The 19,689-nt window shown below is 40.9% G+C and overlaps 1 protein-coding gene across 2 annotated transcripts in view; it reads right to left on the reverse strand.

The window, feature by feature from the left end:
* Tnni3k (TNNI3 interacting kinase) overlaps positions 1 to 19,689 on the reverse strand; it is a 267,950-nt gene that overhangs the window by 188,338 nt on the left and 59,923 nt on the right. For both annotated transcript variants that reach the window (NM_181769.1, XM_039102111.2), the window contains 2 exon segments: positions 4,000 to 4,138; positions 7,320 to 7,418. In NM_181769.1, the coding sequence (NP_861434.1) occupies positions 4,000 to 4,138; positions 7,320 to 7,418 (238 nt within the window).

Raw genomic sequence — 19,689 nt, forward strand, 5'->3', positions numbered from 1 at the left:
CAACTGCTCAATTCTAAGTCTGACGTTCATTCAATATCTGAGGAAGAAAATAAAGCTGTTTTTGCTTTATTATGATTGCTTCTGTCCAGAGTCACTTATTGTTTGATGTGTTTTTACAAGCAGAAGAAATAGAGGGAATGTTGTTAAATGATGAGCAATCTCCAGGGAGAGTTTGGGAAGATCACAGTGATTTGAAAGCTCACGTTGCTTATTCCTACTGGTGACACACCATCATGAAGCAGTGAATGACGATGGATTCGGATGCTAGTTGCTGTTTGTTGACAGCTTCTCTCATTTATTATCCTGTAAGGTCTTAAGCAAACAGACCAACTTCAACTATATCCCCAAAATTCTCCTACAAAGCCTGTGAGCAGTGCCTTAGAAGAACATCCTTCCCCTAGAAGAAAGTCCCAGCTCATTTTGATCTACTTGTCTATAACTATATGATTTTTTTCATGTTCTGTGAGAAGCCAGGTAGAGTCAATAGCATGAGTCTCTCTTGGAGCTCAGGACAATGGGAGTCTCCTCGGAGAGTTTCCAAGTTTCCACTGAAGATTTCAAAGAATAGTGGCACAGCCCTGTGCCAACAAAGGAGTGCCAATTGGCCATCTTCACTTCTCCCAGTATGATTCCTCTTCAGTAGAACCAAGTGAACGTTAAGGTTCCCCTACCTGATGAACTATCCTCTCTGTGTGCTGGAGGCATTCCTCCTTCCACCACACAGTGAAGGGAGATGGCATCAGATACAGGGTCACACAGCAATCCCCAGCAAAGCAAGTAAAACCTTTAACAAATGCAAGTAACTTTAACAAATTTAAATAAAAGTCTTTCAAGGGAATACATGTGCTTCATTATCAGGAAAATATTCCACACTCTCCTCCATTTTAAAAAAGAATGATTGAATGCCAGTGGTTTTTGAAAGATTGTTGGATGGTTGGGTAGATGGAACTGTCTCTTCCTTATTTTTGATAACTGACATTTAAGATAACATGAGACTTTGAGATTAAGTCACCAATGACTGAAAAGTCTATCCAGTGTTAAATAAATCCCACATGCTCATTAAATAAATGTTCAGCCACAAATTTCAATAACAATTTCAATGAAATATGTTTAAAATAAAGCAGCCTTCCTGACTGTGATCTTATAGGCTCATTTTAAATTATTTTTCCTTTTAGTTATGTGTATATTAAACTGCAGTTATGTGTATTTGTGTGTGGGTTGCATGTGTTTCCGTGTATGTGTGCATGTGTGTAGGTGCCATGGATGGAAGGGTGGCAGAATGACAAGTGTTCAAAGTCCTCTGAGGTGGGAGCTGGCAGTCGAGCTCAGGTCTTCTGAGTGGGCAGTACATGCATTTAGTTACTGAGCCTCCTTTCCAGTCCCCATCTTGACATATATTTAGAGAGTTCTGCAGTAGCCTGTGGCATGTTAAAGGGGGCCTTATATGAAAGAACCTCAGTGTTTAACAATGAGCTAGCAAATGTTAATGAATGTCGAATTAGAAAGTTCCCATTTTCACATTTGTTGAAAAGTTTTAAGGACCATCTCAGCATCTTCAACTTCTTGACATGAGGATTTATTTTTTTCTCTCTCTCTTGCCCCAAGAGCTACACTGAAGCAGAGCAGAGACTTGAAACACCTGACTGAATAGGCCAAGTTCCTTAAATGCACTGAACTGAAGAGCCTGCCTTCCGAATCACATTTTGGGCAATTTTGTAACCCAAAAAAATATTCTTATTTGTGGCATTCCATTTCCATGGAAACATACTGTAAATACTAGACTGCAAATTGTACATCTTCTGGGGTCCTTCACTCAATCTTCCTCTTCTGCCCATTTGCCATGAGGAAAGCCTAGAGTTGTGATAAATCATCTTGAGGGGCAGCTGCATTTTGGAAAAGGTGAGGTCGCCAATGGTGGGTCTTGTGCTATCTGTCACTCGGGGCAGGGTTTGCCGTGTTTCTGGCAACCCACTGAAGTGCAAAGCGGGCTTCATATCAAGTGTACTAGAAGGAAATGAGAATACTCAAGAGCTTGGGTCATGCTGGATTATTTTTAATTTTAAATGATCGAGTAGGAAGAATGTAGCACTTGTGTGAGTCAGAAAGAAAATGCTAGAAATTATACTGTGCAGCCAAGGCACACAGGGGAGGATGGGGCTGCACGAATCTCAGTGCCGTTTGCAGAAGAGTCCTTTGATTGTGGAGGTGTGCTGATCATAAGCGGCACCTGTTTGATACTACCAGGCTTTGGAGTTGTGCAGGAGAATAAAAGGCTGGGGATGGGGTAGATAAAGAGATGGAGGAGCAATGTACTTCCTGGTCCCCCAGAAGAGCGAGGTCATTTCATAAATGCGAACATGTTGCTGGGCTTCCCAGAGATGTGCCTAAGCTGAAAGAATGAATGACTACCCAGGACTTAAATGAGGTCCACACCTTGCTTTGTCCTGACAATGCATGGTGTTTGTGACAAGACTATCATTTAGATGCCCAAGTCGTTGTATGATGGCCCATAGACAATGCAAAGGACTTCTTCAACTTCTGCATTAGAAGAGGCTGATTCAATGAACTATAAGTTGTTCCACTTACTGGGGTGTCTATGAGTCACTCGTTGGGCTTCTTTACCAATGGATGCAAGCTTTGATTAGCTTTAGTAAGTGATTACCAATTTGAATCTTGGACCGAAGCTCCATAGGCCTGACAACCGTGTCCTTTTGGGACTATGCATCATTTTTGTTGCAAAGGGCAGCAGCTATCACTGATAGACATTTAATTAGTTCTCTAGGGGGCCAGTGGGAGGCGGCTGGATATGCCTGAGATGATTTTATGGCTAGATGTAGCTCTCAGTGAAACTGTGTCAAAAATAAAAGTCTAGGAGGAAGTCTTCTTCTTTAATGCTACTTTCAAGCAATTTTCAGACATTTATTTAATAATTAAATAAATTAAAAACTAAAATAAAAATGACTAAGTTGAAGACACATAGCCTTTATGCCTATCAAGTTTTAATATGACAGTAGAGCACCAATTGCTGGGAAGGCTGTAGGAAGGGGATGGGGTACATTGCCAGAAGACTGGAAAACATTAGGAATGTCTTGGGAGTACAAACGTCTGGGAATATCTATGTATTTAGACATATTCATACTCTTGGGTCTAGAAATTCCACATCTGTATATGTATCCAAGACAGACCAATGTACCAGCTAACCAAAGGACTTCCATAGCAGCAAAATGGCAGAAATATTGAACTGCAGCCAGGAAAATGATGGAAGCAGAAATGGTGGGATATCTGGAGCCTTCTGTAGTTTGAAAGAGAAGACTCGGGGTTGGGGATTTAGCTCAGTGGTAGAGCGCTTGCCTGGCAACTGCAAGGCCCTGGGTTCAGTCCCCAGCTCTGAAAAGAAAAAAGAAAAAAAAAGAAAGAAAGAGAAGACTCTACTTGCTGCAGTAGTGCGGGTAAGTGGAAAAATTAAACTTGTGAGCAAAATATGGAGATAGAAAATGGCTACCTGAGTAAAAGCACTTCTTGGCAATGCTTGACTTGAGTTCAAATACCCAGCATCCACGTAAAAAGCTGGGTAAGAGTAGCAGTAACCACCCCTCTGTTGGAGACAGAGGTAGGAGGATTGCTGGTGTCTCCCAGCTGCCAGATTTAGGTTCAGAGAAAGACCTCATATCAAGGGACTCTGTCAGAGTAATAGGACAAGACACCAGAGTCCCATATGTAAATTATACCTCCAATGAAGTAAAGGACAGGTGAATAGGAACAAACCAGATTAGTCTATGCACAACTTTCTTCCCAGAGTGCTCAGTGTATGGGAAACTGAGCTGATGTGTATAAAGAAACATTCTCACTTGAGTTCAACCAGTAGACTTATGGAAACGAATTATGATTTGTGAAACACATTAGCACACGTCTGCCGGGGTAGCCAGCTTCGGCCTGTCTCCTACTGAGGAAAAGAAAGACACTGCAAACATGACACAGAGGAGTCAGGTGCAGCCTTACCATCTGCTTTGCTCCCTTCTTCTACCAGGAGTTTCACAATGTTGTAGAAGCCCTTTGCAGAGGCCAGGTGCAGAGGCCTGTCCCCAACTTCACCGCTTACATTGACATCAGCACCAAACTTCAAAAGGACACTGGTTACCTAGAGGAAGCCATCATTGGAATTTATTATGGGGAAAAATAATCAGTGTGTGTCTGGTGGTGCATGCCTACAACATGAGCCACTGAAGGAGCAGGAGGTAGAGTTTGGAGGACCAGGAGTTTAAAGTCATCCTCAAATATAGAGTGAGACCATGGCTAGCCCTGTCTCAACCTCTCCTCAAACCCAAAACACAGTATAGAACTTTTGACTGCTTAAAACACCTAAGCTATCTCTTGGGTTACTCTCACCAAAAATAACAGAAAATTCTAGCCCAGCTGGTGAAAAACAGAAATGAATCGATTATATCATTGAAAAGAAGTTCAACAGTTAAGCAATTTCATTCTGGGACTCCTCCCTAGGGAATGGTACCACCCGCAGTGGCAATTTCACATTTCAATTAACAATTAAGGCAATCTTCCACAGGCAGGGCCACAGGCCAACTTTTTGTAGACTATCCTTCATTGAAACTCCCTTCCCAGCTGATTCTAGAGTGTGTCAAGTTGACACTTAAAAGTAGCCGGGAGAGAGTCACACAGTGACTGGGAGTTAAGATCCAGGAGACAGGATAGGGACAGAACCATACTTTGACCTACTTAGACTCTGAGATCTTGAGATGAACAGTTAACTAACCAACTTCTGATGTTTCAGAGCTAGACTTAGAGCTCAGAACCTCACACTTTCTAGACAAGTGCCTTATTAATGAGATATACATCCCAAACCAATTTTATTAATTGTACCCCAAGTGCCTTTGACATAAAGTAGAAATCGTGGTCAGACTTAACTCACAGGTTGTGGTGAGGACCAGAGGCAGTGATATATTTACTGTGCCAAGCACAATGGCTGACATATAGCAGAATAATACAATACACATTCGATACAAGTTCTTAACCGCGTGTTATCCTAGTGGCAGATGGTGAAAGGGCTTCCTCTTGAGTGTACTAGGTTCAAGCAGGGACAGGGACATTGGGGCCCAGCTCCAATATCTTAGCTATGTCACTGTTATCCAATGAGCCAATGTGTTCAGACCTCAGTTTCTTTATGTTAAAGTGGAAGCAATAATGGCTCTATCTCTTGGAGATGCTGTGAGGGTTTAGTAAGTTAGCACTTGTAAAGTGCTCAGAAAAGTACTTAGCCCTTAATATCTATCTACAGAAATGGCACCACGAACAAGAAATGTATGCATTTTACCCCTCTGTTGGCTAATCTGCACTTACCTCCTGACCATCAGAACCTTGCCACCTAAGCAGATCTGCCCACTCCTAATGTCCCTGTGAGTTTATAACAGATTTAAACTCTCCAGGAACTCGATTGTCTATTAAGTGCTATTATTACATATTTAGGAAATACTGTGCTTGCTATAAGCACCTCATCTTCCACTTAAAATTTAGTGGCTAAGACAAGAAACAGGGTGTGCCAATCTAAATTTGCCACTCTCCTTGTCAGCATATTTTAGCAAATGACAACAGTTTCCATAAATTACTGGTTCGCCGTCTTCACTCAGAAAGTGAGTCCCTTATCATAAAAGGGCCATCCCCATTTTAGCATAATTTGTATAGCTGTGACTATATTTTCATGGAAAGCAAGCAAATTTAGCTCTTCACCAACACGTATAGAGGCTCTTTATCTCTCTGTTGGTTGTGAGGTCAATCAGCAAAGTTGATGACTTTGCAAACAGCATGCACACCGCACCTCCTGCTCCTGCCTAACTCCAGGAAGGATGGCGCGTTCCCATCACCAGACTTTTGGAGCCTGCACATATACTGTGACCAGTGCCTGGCTCACCAGGCACCTGTGTACACTCTGAGTAGCACATCAGTGCACTGCCAAGTTTCATAATCTGTGGGTCCCACTTCACAGAGCCAAAAGAGTGAAAGCATATGCCAGCTCACAGGGATACAAAGATATGGTGACCAGAGCAGCACAGAATATAGGAAGATATAGTTAGATCCTTAGGGAGTACTGTGGCATGACAGCTGTGGAAAGCCAACAAGAAAATAAAGAACACACACAGGAAGGACTGTTTTACACGGTTATGTACTTACTTTTGTGCTTCTGAGTTGTCTTTGGGTCTTTTCGTATTGTTTTCCAAAATAGCTAAGGGGCAGTGTTTGAAATCAGCACAGGTATTGTTTGTCTTTTGCTATGTAGAGATGGAAAATCAATAGACTTTGAAGTTGGAACACATTGTTTTGAATTCTGACTTCACCGTTTAGTTAAATTGCCTTGGCTTCATGGTTCTCTGCATGGGCTCACTGAGAAGTGGGCTTATGGCCTGGCAGAGAGAGCACAGGGCTGCAGACTGGCCAGCCTGGTATACACTCCAGTTCTTCTGTACTCAGCCATCCGACTGACATGCTACCAGCTCTGTTGGGCTTTGAATATAGTGTTGGGAACTGGGGACAAATGACACCTAAATTAGATTTTCTGAACAGCGGTGTTCCCCCATGACTGTAGTTCCCTATTTGCAAGAGTACCAGGACATTCTGATATTCTCAGTCCTTACCCATGTGACTCTGACTTTTTATCCCCATATATTTTGGTCCACAGCAAACTCTCATTTCCTTTCCCTCCATACAGACAGACCCTGGAGAGACATCAGGCCTGATATCAAATCTGAGATTATCTGCTGAAAACTCCAAGCCCAATCACAACCTCAAGTTCCTCTTCAAGGCAAGTCACAGGCTCAGAGCTGGAGACAACTTAACTTTCAGGAATTCTTTCCAGACCCCCAACATCCCCTAGAACAGAAACGAGAAATAACCTTTCTTTAAGAGACCTGTTCCAGAGAGCTGCTGGGAGGGCCTTTGCGATATGTCTTGTGCCTACTCCATTAGCAACTCAGGAGTGCCGTGGACTACACAACACCCAAGCAACTCTATTTCTTTGTAAAGCCATCCCTGGAAAGTCCAAATCATGAATATCTTTCCATAAGGAATGGAGATTAGAGGAACTATATAAGCTACAGATAGCTATAAGCCCGGGAAAGCTTCTTTTGCCAAATTCAGGCTTGTGGATTCTCATTGTTGCAAACCACCAATGCATACTCTGCTGTCTCCTCTCTGCACTAAGACAGTGTCAATGATCGACATAATCACTGCAGTGTTTATATGGATCTGCAAGCTCTTAAGGATGGAACTGATGGGAATATTACATGATATTGAAGCTCCCACTTCATACCTACCTGCTCGTGCCCATAGTAGGCTGCAATGTGCAGTGGGGTGAAGAAGACGGCATCTTGAACATTCACGTTGGCCCCATGTTGCAGCAGCACTTCTGCAGCCTGGATGAGAAAGAGGCACTGTTACAGACCTCTCCGAGGGCAGCCAGTCAGGACCATGAACAGCTCCTGATCTGGATGTCCATTCTGAAACTCTCTCCTTCCACATCCTTCCCCTCTTACCTAGAAAACAAACTCCAGCACTTTCATAACGTTAAAGCTCTTTCTCAGCACTTGTTTGTTTTACTCTCTCTCTCTCTCTCTCTCTCTCTCTCTCTCTCTCTCTCTCTCTCTCTCTGCCTCTGTGTGTGTGTGTGTGTGTGCGTGCGCACGTGCCACAAAATGCACATGTAGGTCCAAGGACAACTTTCCCAATGTAGGACCTAGAGATTGAATTTAGGTCATCATGTTTGGCCATAAATACCTTGATTTGCTGAACAACCTTGTAAAACCTGATATATCCTTCCTACCTGGCATGTCTCCAAACCCTCTAATCTATATAATGTAACAATTACCAGTTTCCTTTCTTAGCTTTGTTCTCACATTGCCCTCAGTCCTATCTACAGAAGGTTTAAACCCCAGATAAAGTGCCACTAAGACTAAGGCGTCCTTAGTGTCCTTTTTGTTGCCATCTGCTTGCATGAAACTAGACCTTCTCTGCTTGTTAAGGCAAAGTTTATTTTGCATGTTCTCTTGTGCTATGGTCCATACACATATGTCCTGTGTAGGCTCGTGATTTTAAAGCTGATGCCTAGAATGTGCTACTGTTTGGAGAGGCTTTGTAAACTTATGTGGTAAGGATGAATGAAGGTGATGGGGGCATCACTTTCTGTCTTGCTTTCTTTGTCATGGTTGATGCTGTCATAAACAGGCCTTTCCATAGAGTCTGTCCACCATAAAGTCCTGTCTAATCATGTGGCCCTTTAAAAGTCATAGTCTTAACACTTAGAAAACAAGAGCCCAAATGAACAATAAGTCATAAACCACCCTTCCTTTATGTTTGTACATTTGTTTTGTTCTGCTTTTTGTTTGTTTGTTTGTCTTGCTTTGTTTTGTTGGTTTTGACTATTTTGGTTTCTTCCTTGCTTGCTTGGGTATTTTGTCATGACACAAAAGTACCTAATACATATTATCTTCTCTGTGTTAATAAGAGTGGGTTCTAACTGTTGTCTATGCTTGTAGAGAAGGGAGAAATGAAATGTTTACAAATGTGTGTCTTCCCCATAGGCGAACAAGTAGAGAACAGAATTGGGTTTGTTCATTCCTTCTCCATTTTCTCTGTCTTTACTTGATGCACACAAGTGGCTTACTTGAGTGTTGTGTTCATCTATCTTCTAAGGTCAAGCCTGGTGACTTTCCAGGTCTCTTTCAACAGAGACTGACCTCAGCTATTTCCCCTATGGACAGCGTTGCATTCATTCCTTAAAGTATATTTGGTATCAATGAGGGTTTTTCTAATGTATGAGCTAGGTTTTAGCTGATACACATTTGAGAAAGCTTTCAAAAGTGTATTAGATGGGAAACAGGATCTTGGTCTGGAGAATTCAGATGGCTTGGTTCCTAAGTCCTGCTCTGTTCCAACAAACAAGCTTCTTATGTACATGAACCAGAGATCCTCAGAGCTGTGTGGACCATGGCCATTTCCAGTCACAACCTTAGATTTTAAAATGGAAGTCATTGAGAAATGGAGGAATCAAGAAATGCCTGAGGGTCACAGGTCAGTTTGGTGTCAGGAATGAGATGACTCTGCCTTTTCAAGCCCAAGCCTTACTTGGGGGTCTCTAAGGAGCTTATTCATTCATTTATTCATCATATGAGCTTTGAGGGTAACGTTGTCCTTGGCCACTTTCTGTCTCAGGCTCTGCCTCCTGGTCAGTGGTGACATAGATGACTCCTGTGCCATCCATCACAGTTTATAGGTTCACTGTCAGAATAGAACTAAGTCTGAGAGTCACACTTGAAGGGGAAGAGGCTGATTCTGGAAATCTGGAAATCTGTGCAGGTCCAAAAATATAAGCAGATGCTTCACTTTGTAGATGTTTTCAGAACTGAGCTTTGATGTTTAGATATTTTAAGTTGGTGGTCAGTAGAACCAGTATGGGCATTGACTTTTTGCCTAATAAATGTCAAACTTATAACCTTTACTGGCAGAAGGTTACATGTCAGGCACTAAGCTTTTCAAAGATCTTAGCATCTGATGCATTTTTACCACCAACAGAAACACAAGTACTTATCTCCCATTTTGAAATGAAGAAAATGGAACCTTGGGAGTGACCATGTGACATACTTATGGTCAACTAACCTGTATGAAGGAGAGGCAGAATACAAATCTACATCTGTCTGACTTCAAATTGTACTTCCTTCAGGCTGCCTCTGTGATCAGGATCTCATTAGCACTAAGAAAAGGGGCCAAATGGCTCAACCCAGGTTGGAAGAAGCCACCTGTCTGTAAGGCTCTATAGATTGGCTTGGAAATGAATGTCAGAGTCATTAATATGAGGCGTGTGGTACCTGAGGCTTCCAGTGATTGCAAGTTCAATCTCAGAAACTCTCAAACAAGACTGTTAAACAGGTAGGGAGATGAGGCTTTTAAATTTGCTGTTATTTTAAATATAGAATAAAACAAAGTGGATTCCATGAATTTTTTTGTTGTAAAAGAACTTTCAAATATTAACATTCAGAGCCAATTTCTTTGACATGGTCCCATAATTTACTTTCCTTCTAGAAAGATAAATAGTCAAAAGTAGATTTCCTCCCTACCAAATTTGCACTCACCCAGCCACGGAGAAGGTCGATCTTGGGCCGAGTATCCATTAATTATGAAATACTGGTCTTCTGATAATCTGTCAAAATCTAAGCTTTAATGAAACCACATGGAGTCCTTACTGAACTTTAGGCTTTTAATAGCTTATTTTTAAATTTAAGGAAATACTTAACCATTGAAAGCACTGTCTGTGGGAATCCTAGGTTTTCAGGTATATAAAATTATTCAATGTTACAGTTTCCAGTGTCATTCTAGGCAGACTCTTTCATAGGACTCATGGGAATAAGGAATATTTGGTGTGCAAACATGTCCACCCGTCAGGCTAACACAATATAGATGTTTAAGAAAGCAATTTTACCCACGTTTCCTCTACCCAGAGCAGGAAACCATTTATAAACCTGCTTCCTACTCTTCTTAGTACAAGGAGTCCCATGGTGTACCATATTTACATTCTATCTTCGACTATAGAAGAAATTTGCTGATTTATGACAAATATAGACATGGGGGGGGCCTCAATTTCTAATCAAAGAGAAAAGGGGAAGTTATGCCAGCTATCACGTAGAAGGGGAGTTAATCATACATGGGGGGTTTAAATGTAGACAATGACAACTGCTTGTATATTAAGAATGTTGAACAAGGGGTTTGGGAATTTAGCTCAGCGGTAGAGCGCTTGCCTAGCGAGCGCAAGGCCCTAGGTTTTGTCCCCAGCTCGGAAAAAAAGAAAAAATAACTTTTAAGAATGTTGAACAATACAATTCATACGATGCCTAGTAGACTTTTATTTGAAATCAACCTTCAGCAATAAGTAGAACAAGTGTTTTACTTATGACAGAATTTATCACTGGGCTTTAAAGTATCATGTACTTTATCTCAAAGGAATTTTCCTGGGCTGTCTCGGTGTGGTGTTATATTCTCCCGGATCTGCACTCACTCAGGAGTATGGAACAGAGGAATCACCACAAATTCAAGGCCTTCCTCGCCAACAGGGTCCGACTCTGTCTCATAAAAGTAATTAAAGAGCATATATTCTGCTATCTCAAATTTTTCAGAGAATAGTGTCTTAACTTTTTTTTCTCAGAGTATCGTAATTAAACTTCATACAAAATAGTCAACTAGAAACAAATGTTATCATATGGCTCTGGAACAGTCTGTCTGTAGATACTTCAGTCTGTGAGCTGTATTAGAGTAATTTTGTGTAGTCTACAGAGATATAATTAAAATGTAAAGTGGTAAGCGCGCCTCCAAATAACAGAAAGAGAAGGACCATAAAGTGCCTCTCATTAGGTAGCTAGTTTATTAGCACAGAAATTGGATCAGAACTCTATGTTTTGAGAGGAGAACAATTGTGATGCAAATTATCCTCTGTAGATCAGTTTGTTTTCTGGGGTGGCCCTGCAGAGGCCCTAGCAAGCCCTTTCTTTGGCCTGGGATTAAATGTGCACTTTCACATTCTGCCTCACATTACAGAATCCATTGGGCTACTTAGTTTCTCTTCTGTTTTCTGGTAATCAGGTGGTGGGGGTGAAGCCAGGAAGATATGATAATACAGAGAGGAAGTAGACACTCCACGAAGGAGAAAAAGAACAAGGTAAATTCTTGGTTATAGAAAATGCCAATTAGTCTCAGCCTCAGTGACCAAAACACAATCTGGTTGTCTTACATCTACGAATATTTGAAGTTAGGACTTTCTTGCTTAAGTGATAGTTCATTTCCAGTTACTTCTTTGAAGTTCTCTTCAAACTCAGAACTGTGATTTGCTTGAAATCTGGACAGCTTTGTGGTATATATCTGACCATTACTACTGAGAGGAAGAAAAATCAGGAGCTGGGTCTTTGATGGAAAATCCATATCTGCAAGGCTTTCGGGAGGAAATGTGTTTCAAAGTCTGGGCCTCCTTAGTTCAAACTAATTTCAAACATCATTAAATCAGTTGATTTTGATTCCTTCTTTGTCTAGTTCTAATATTTAGTGACAGGTTTTTTTCACTGCACCTGCAAGTTATCTCTCTCTCTCTCATAAAATTGAGAGTTGCTAACATGTCCTTACCTCTGATTCTATCCTCAGCACACAGAAATCTGGTCTTGGAATTTACCATATTGGGTAGAGTTCCCTGGAAAATTCTGTCAGAGGACTAATTGCCATTTCTGGACAGGAGGCCTTCTGTCCACCAGTGTCTTGCATGGCTTTAGGGTTCCTTGGGATGCATTTAGAGCAGGTTTGACTTCATCATGCTACAGATGTACTTTAGTTGCATCTGGATACTGTTTCTAATGTTCCAACTATCCCCAGGTAGAAGGAGATCAGACACCTGCTGTTATACATCACCTCCTGGAGGTCTTACGTCCCCATAGAACAGCTACGTGCAACCTGCCTTACTTTGTCCTTTAATGTCTCAACCCCTCATGGCTTGAGCAGCAGATTGCTTCTGATAACATCTTTCCATCCACAAGACACCCAGTGTCAAGAATCCTACTTGCCTAAAATCCACCAATGGAATTAGCTTCGAAACCTAGGTGAGTACCATGCTACACCTCACAACAGATTTGACCCACTGTTCACACGTGGTTGAATTACTGTGAAGAAACTGGCCATGGGCAGATAAAAGCTGAGGTGAGAGGCCTGCAGACAAGAGCATGTTTCTTATGAGAAAGTCATAGATCACAAAAAGAAATATTTTATTAAAGGAATATTATCAAGCTTGGAATATAACTCAGTGGTAGAGTGCTTTCCTATTGTACACAAGGCCCTAATTTCACTGGTTAAAGAATAGAAGAGGAGGGAAAGAGGGGGAGAGAGAGGAAAAAAAGAAAATAAGAGGAAAGAAAAAAAGGTCATTCTAAATGTCTGTCTTAGACAGCATTTCTATTGCTGCAACAAAACCCCATGATCAAAGAGCAAGTTGGGGAGGAAAGGTTTTATTGAACTCACCCTCCTACATATTGTTCATAAACCAAGGAAGTCAGGACAGGAACTCAAGCAGGGCAGGAACCTGGAGGCAGGAGCTATTCAGAGGCCATGGAAGGTGCTGCTTACTGGCTTGCTTCTTCTGGTTTGTCCAGCATGTTTTCTTATAGAATTGATGACCACCAGCCCAGAGATGGCCCCACACACAATGGGCCGGCCCCTCCCTCATTAATCACCAATTGAGAAATGCCATCCAGCTGCATCTCATGGAGGCATTACCTCAACTGAGAGTCCTTCTTCCCTGATGACTCTAGCTTGTATCAAGTTGACACACACAGTCAGTACAAAGTTCATAGCCACATCTCTGGACCCCGATAAGGAAAGGGCTAGAAATTAGGGCCACATGAATGGGGAGACCATAGAATGAGCTTGACAATTGCTGGCCTGGAACTGGAGAATAAATTTTAGTGAAAATAATATAATGGATTATATATGGCCTCTGAATAGCTCTGGCCTCCTGCTTCCTGACCTGCTTGAGTTCCTGTCCTGACTTCCTTTGCTGATGAACAGCGATGTGGAGGTGTAAGTTGCATAAACCCTTTCCTCCCCAACTTGCTTTCTGACTGTGGCGCTTTATTGCAGCTGTAGAAGCCCTGACTAAGACAGACATTTATAATATCTAATTCCAACATCTAAATATAGTAAAGAGAAGGGGTGGGAAGCACAGTCAAGAGTGGTAGAGCTGGGGGTGGGGAAGACAAGAAAATATGCCAATAAAGGACAATCGTTCAAGAAGACACCTGTGAGGTGAGATAGCCCAGGTAGACACAGCATAACCTCCATCATGAATTTCCAAAGTAAGAAACAAAACATGTAGTGTTGTCTCTTCTGTTCCAGCTGATTCTCGTTTTCTCGGGGAAGCTCATGTACCCAGAACGGGATGCTGTTGTTGCAAACAACCACACAATAAAGACTTGAGCCTCATTCTCAGGTTTGTAAAGTAATGAACAACAATATGTGTGAGTTAAAGATGCTAACTGTGTCTAATGGGAGACATATGTTAGCAGGAGAGCAGTTTAGATGGAGCCATACAGTTTGTACTTACTAAAAAAACTCCCTTTGGTTGTATTCTCTGTAGATTTTCCTCTTAAAAACAGTCTTCCTTGAGATCTACACATATGTGAACATTCAATCCAAGCTTCTGAAACTGTGGACTTGTCATCTCCACAGGTCACAAAGCTGAATGTGGTGGTCACAAAACCATTGGCACTAGCAAAAGGTTTCTGGACATGCAGAAACCAAAAATAAAGTGAAAAGCAAACAGGTGAATGAACAGAGTTGTGTCAGGGCTCACCTGTGACATACACGTTCCCTGGAGCTTGCCCTCTAAGCATGTATGTTCTTTCCATGTGTGTGACATCACACCTCACAACAGCAATGAACACTGAGGTATTTTCAGATCGAGCTGGAAGCTACTATACGTTGTTCTTTGCAATGTTTTACTACGAATACACCCAGAACCATAATTTTTAACAGCAAATGGGACTTTTAATATTTACCTACCACTTCCAGGACATAAGCATCAAACCATATCTCTTAATCATATCACGTTAGACAAACAAGTGTATTCACTTAATTAGTGTAAAAATTTGTCTTGTCTTCAATTAATGACAAAGTTGTATGTATGTCAAATAATGGTTTTGAAATACATTGATTCATAATATACTATGAATATATGTTTTAGTTATATACGTGTTTTTCTGTTACTGTATGCTCAGGCATGCATTTAAACTTCTTGGGTAAAAACCAGGTCATAAATGAGAATGGTCAGGAAGCCGTGATCTACATTCTATGGAGTTTTCCACTTAGGTCATTGCTGAACATTTCTGTAATAACCTTTGAAACTCTGGTACAGCTCTAATTAAGCCTTTGTCTAGAAATCCCAAGCGGAAAATCGTTTCTCCAGGCTGTCAGAGAAGTATGCTTCTCCTTCTCTGAGCTTTCCTTATCACTCCACAGTAAAATTAAATTTGGCTTTAAGATTAAGAAGGTGATTTCACAAATAATTACTACCAACGAAATCAAAGAAATCACCATTTTTAAGTTGTGAAAATAAAGCTTAAGAGCACAGTTCTCTGTGTATCAGTGTGTTTGCATTTATATGTGTGTATCTGTGTTTGTGTGTATGTTAAGTGAACTTTATTATATATGCTAATATAGTGACAATTTTCACTTCAATGTGATGAGAACCCATGGAGAAACGCAATGACTGGAGACTGAGGTGCCACATAGCTCAGAGCAGTGAGACTGACCCACGTTCAACTCATCTTAGGAGCAGAAGTTATCAAAGCTAAATATTCCTGTGTTATGCTTGAATGGCAGTAAGATTCTCTCCTCTCTGTCTCTCTCTCTGTCTCTCTGTCTCTCTCTCTGTCTCTCTCTTTCTCTCTCTCTTCCCTTTCTCTCATTCTCTCCTCCCCTCTCTCTCTGGAAGCTGGAAGGTAATAAGGGTGAAGGCACAAGGAAGGTTTTGACAAGGTGAATATGACTGGGTTCAATCCTTTGCACAATTGTAACCTGATGAGACCTATTTTTAAATTATTATTATTATTATTATTATTATTATTATTATTATTATTATAAATGTATATTTTTATTTACATTTCAAATGTTATCCCCTCTCCCAGTTTCCCTTCTGTAAACACCCTGTCCCATCCACCCTCCCACTACTTCTGTGAGGGTGTTCCCCCACCCAACCACACACCCCTTCCTTTACATTCCCACCCTTACATTCCCCTACTCTGGGGCATCAAGCTTTGGCAGGACCGAGGGCCTTTCCTCCCATTGATGCCTGACAAGGCCATCCTCTGCTATATATGTAGCTAGAGTCATGGGTCTGTCCATGTGTACTCTTTGGATGGTGGTTTAGTCCCTGGAAACTCTAAGTGATTGTCATTGTCATTCTTATACAGTTGCAAACCCCTTCAGCTCCTTCAATCCTTTCTCTCACTCTCCATTGTGGACCCCTTTCTCAGTTCAATGGTTGGCTGTGAACATCCTCCTCTGTATTTGTCATGCTCTGGCAGAGCCTCTCAGGAGACTATCATATCAGGCTCCTGTCATTATGCACTTCTTGGCAACAGCAATATTGTCTGGTTTTGGTGGCTGAATACGGGCTGGATCCCCAGGTGGGACAGACTCTGGAGGGCCTTTTCCTCAGTCTCTACTCCTAACTTTGTCTTCATATTTCTTTCTGTGAATATTTATAATCATCATCTAAGAAAGACTGAAGCATCTGCACTTTGATGGTCCTTCTTCTTCAGCTTCATGTGGCCTGTGGATTGTATCTTGGGTAATCTGAGCTTTTGGGCTAATATCCACTTATCAGTAAGTACATACCATGTGTGCTGTTTGTGTGTGTGTGTGTGTGTGTGTGTGTGTGTGTGTGTGAGAGAGAGAGAGAGAGAGAGAGAGAGAGAGAGAGACAGAGACAGAGACAGAGGGAGACAGAGAAAGACAGAGGGAGACAGAGAAAGACAGAGAGATTGGGTTATCTCACTCAGGATGATATTTTCTAGTTCCATCCATTTGCCTATGAATTTCACAAAGTCATTATTTTTTAATATCTGAGTAGAACTCCACTGTGTAGACACACCACATTTTTCTGTATTTATTCCTCTATCCAGGGACATCTGGGTTCTTTCTACCTTCTGGCTATTATAAACAAGGCTGCTATGAACATAGTGGAGCATGTGCCCTTCTTAAATATTTGAGCACCTTTTGGGTATATACTCAGGATTAATATAGCTGGGTTCTCAGGTAGTACTATGGAGGTTCTGAAGAACCTCCAGAATGATTTCCAGAATGGTAGTACCGGCTTGTAATCTCACAAACAATGGAGAAGTGTTCTTTCTCCACATCCTTGCCAGCACCTGTTGTCACCCTAGTTTCTGAGCTTAGCCATTCTGACTGGTGTGAGGTGGAATCTCAGGGTTGTTTTGATTTGCGTTTCCCTGATGACTGAGGTTGTTGAACATTTCTTTAGGTGCTTCTCAGCCATTCTCAGTTGAGAATTCTTTGTTTAGCTCTGTACCCTATTTTTAAATAGGACTATTTGATTCTCTGGAGTCTTCTTGAGCTCTTTGTATATATTGGATATTAGCCCTCTATTGGATGTAGGATTGGTAATGATCTTTTCCCAGTCTGTTGGTTGCCATTTTTGTCCTATTTAAGTTGTCCTTTGCCTTACTGAAGTTTTGCAGTTTTATGAAATTTTATGAATATCAAGTTAATTCTTGGTCTTAGAGCATAAGCCATTGGTGTTCTGTTCAAGGAATTTTCCCTTGTGCCCATGTGTTCGAGATTCTTCCCCACTTTTTCATCTATTAGTTTGGATGTATCTGGTATTATGTGGAGGTCCTTGATCCACTTAGACTTGAACTTTGTACAGGGTGATAAGAATGGATAGATTTGGGGACTGGAGAGATTGCTCAGTGGTTAAGAGCACTGTCTGCTCTTCCAGAGGTCCTGAGTTCAAATCCCAGCAACCACATGGTGGCTCACGACCACCTGTAATGGGTTCCCATGCCCTCTTCTGGTGTGTCTGAAGACAACAACCTTGTACTTACATAAAACCAATAAATCTTAAAAAAAAAAAAAGAATGGATAGATTTGCATTCTTCTACATGCTGACCTCCAGTTGGACCAGCACCATTTGTTGGAAATACTATCTTTTTTCCATTGGATGGTTTTAGATCCTTTGTCAAATATCAAGTGACCATAGGAGTGTGGGTTCACTTCTGGGTCTTCAATTCTATTCCATTGATCTACCTGCCTGTCTCTGTACCAATACCATCCAGGTTTTATCACTATTGCACTGTAATACTGCTTAAGGTCAGGGATGGTGATTCCCCAAGAAGTTTGTTTATTGTTGAGGATAGTTTTCGATATCTTGGGTTTTGTGTTATGAAATGAATTTGCAAATTGTTCTTTCTATTTCTATGAAGAATTGAGTTGGAATTTTAATGGTGATTGCATTGAATCTGTAGATTGCTTTTGGCAAAATGGCCATTTTTTTTTACAATATTAATCCTGTCAATCCATGAGCATGGGAGATATTTCCAAATCTGAGATCATCTTCAATTTCTTTCTTCAGAGTCTTGAAGTTCTTGTCATACAAATCTTTCACTTGCTTGGTTAGAGTCATGCCAAGGTATTTTATATTATTTGTGACTATTGTGAAGGGTGTCATTTCCCTAATTTCTTTCTCAGCCTGTTTATCCTTTGAGTGGGGGAAGGATACTGATATATTTGAGTTAATTTTATATCCAGCCACTTTGATGAAGTTGTTTATCAGGTTTGGGAGTTCTCTGATAGAATTTTTGGGGTAACTTAAGTATACTATCATTACTATCATATCATCTGCAAATAGTGATATTTTAACTTCTTCCTTTCCAATTTGTATCCTTTTGACCTCCTTTTGTTGTCAGATTGCTCTAGCTAGGACTTTGAGTACTATATTTAATAGGTAGGGAGAGTGGGCAGCCTTGTTTAGTCCCTGTTTTTAGTGGGATTGCTTCAAGTTTTTCTCTGTTTGGTTTGATGTTGGCTACTAGTTTGCTGTATATTGCTTTTACTATATTTAAATATGGGCCTTGAATTCCTTATCTTTCCAAGACTTTTAACATGAAGGGCTGGTGACTTTTGTCAAATGCTTTCTCAGCATCTAATGTGATGATCATGTCGTTTTTTTTTTCTTTTGAGTTTCTGTATATAGTGGATTATGTTCATGGATTTCCTTATATTGAACAATCCTGGCATCCCTGAGTTGAAGTCTACTTGATCATGATGGATGGCAGTTTTGATTTGTTCTTGGATTCAGTTTGCCAGAATTTTATTGAGTAATTTTGCATTGATATTCATAAAGGAAATTGGTCTGCAGTTCTCTTTCTTTGTTGGGTCTTTGTATGATTTAGGTATAAGCGCAATTGTGGCTTCATGGAAAAAATGAGTAGTGCTCCTTCTGTTTCTATTTTGTGGAATAGTTTGGATAGTATTGGTATGAGGTCTTCTATGAATGTCTGATAGAATTCCGAACTAAACCCATCTTGCCCTGGGCTTTTTTTGGTTGGGAGACTTTTAATTACTGCTTCTATTTCTTTAGGAGTTAAGGGACAATTTATATGCTTTATCTGATCCTGATTTAACTTTGGTGCCTGGTATCTGTCTAGAAAATTGTTCATTTTATCCAGATTTCCCACTTTTGTTGAGTATAGGCTATTTTTTTAGTAGGATATTTGTTTTATATGCTGAGAATAAGACAAGATACCCTATAATGTAATTACAGCTGGGTAAGAAGAGATATACATGAGATGTGTCTGGTTAAAAGCATGAGAGCAAGGGGCTCTGAAAAGGAACAAGTAGAAGCTAAGGAAGGAAATGAGGCAAATAAGTAGCTCCAAAGAGAGCATAAAAAAGGTCTGAAGTGGAGGGCCCATGCCTTCTGCCTGTACCGGTTAGCCATTGAGGCGCTGTGCTGTTGGCTCTCTGAGTCCTTTCTGATCACTTCTTCATATGGGAATCCTATTTTTAAATCTCTGGCTTATACCCCAGGCTTCATCATGCACATAGGCACACAAAGTATCCTATGCATTTCAAAAACCAAGA

The sequence above is a fragment of the Rattus norvegicus genome, chromosome 2, assembly GCF_036323735.1.
Source record: "Rattus norvegicus strain BN/NHsdMcwi chromosome 2, GRCr8, whole genome shotgun sequence".
NCBI classification, from domain to species: Eukaryota; Metazoa; Chordata; class Mammalia; order Rodentia; family Muridae; genus Rattus; species Rattus norvegicus.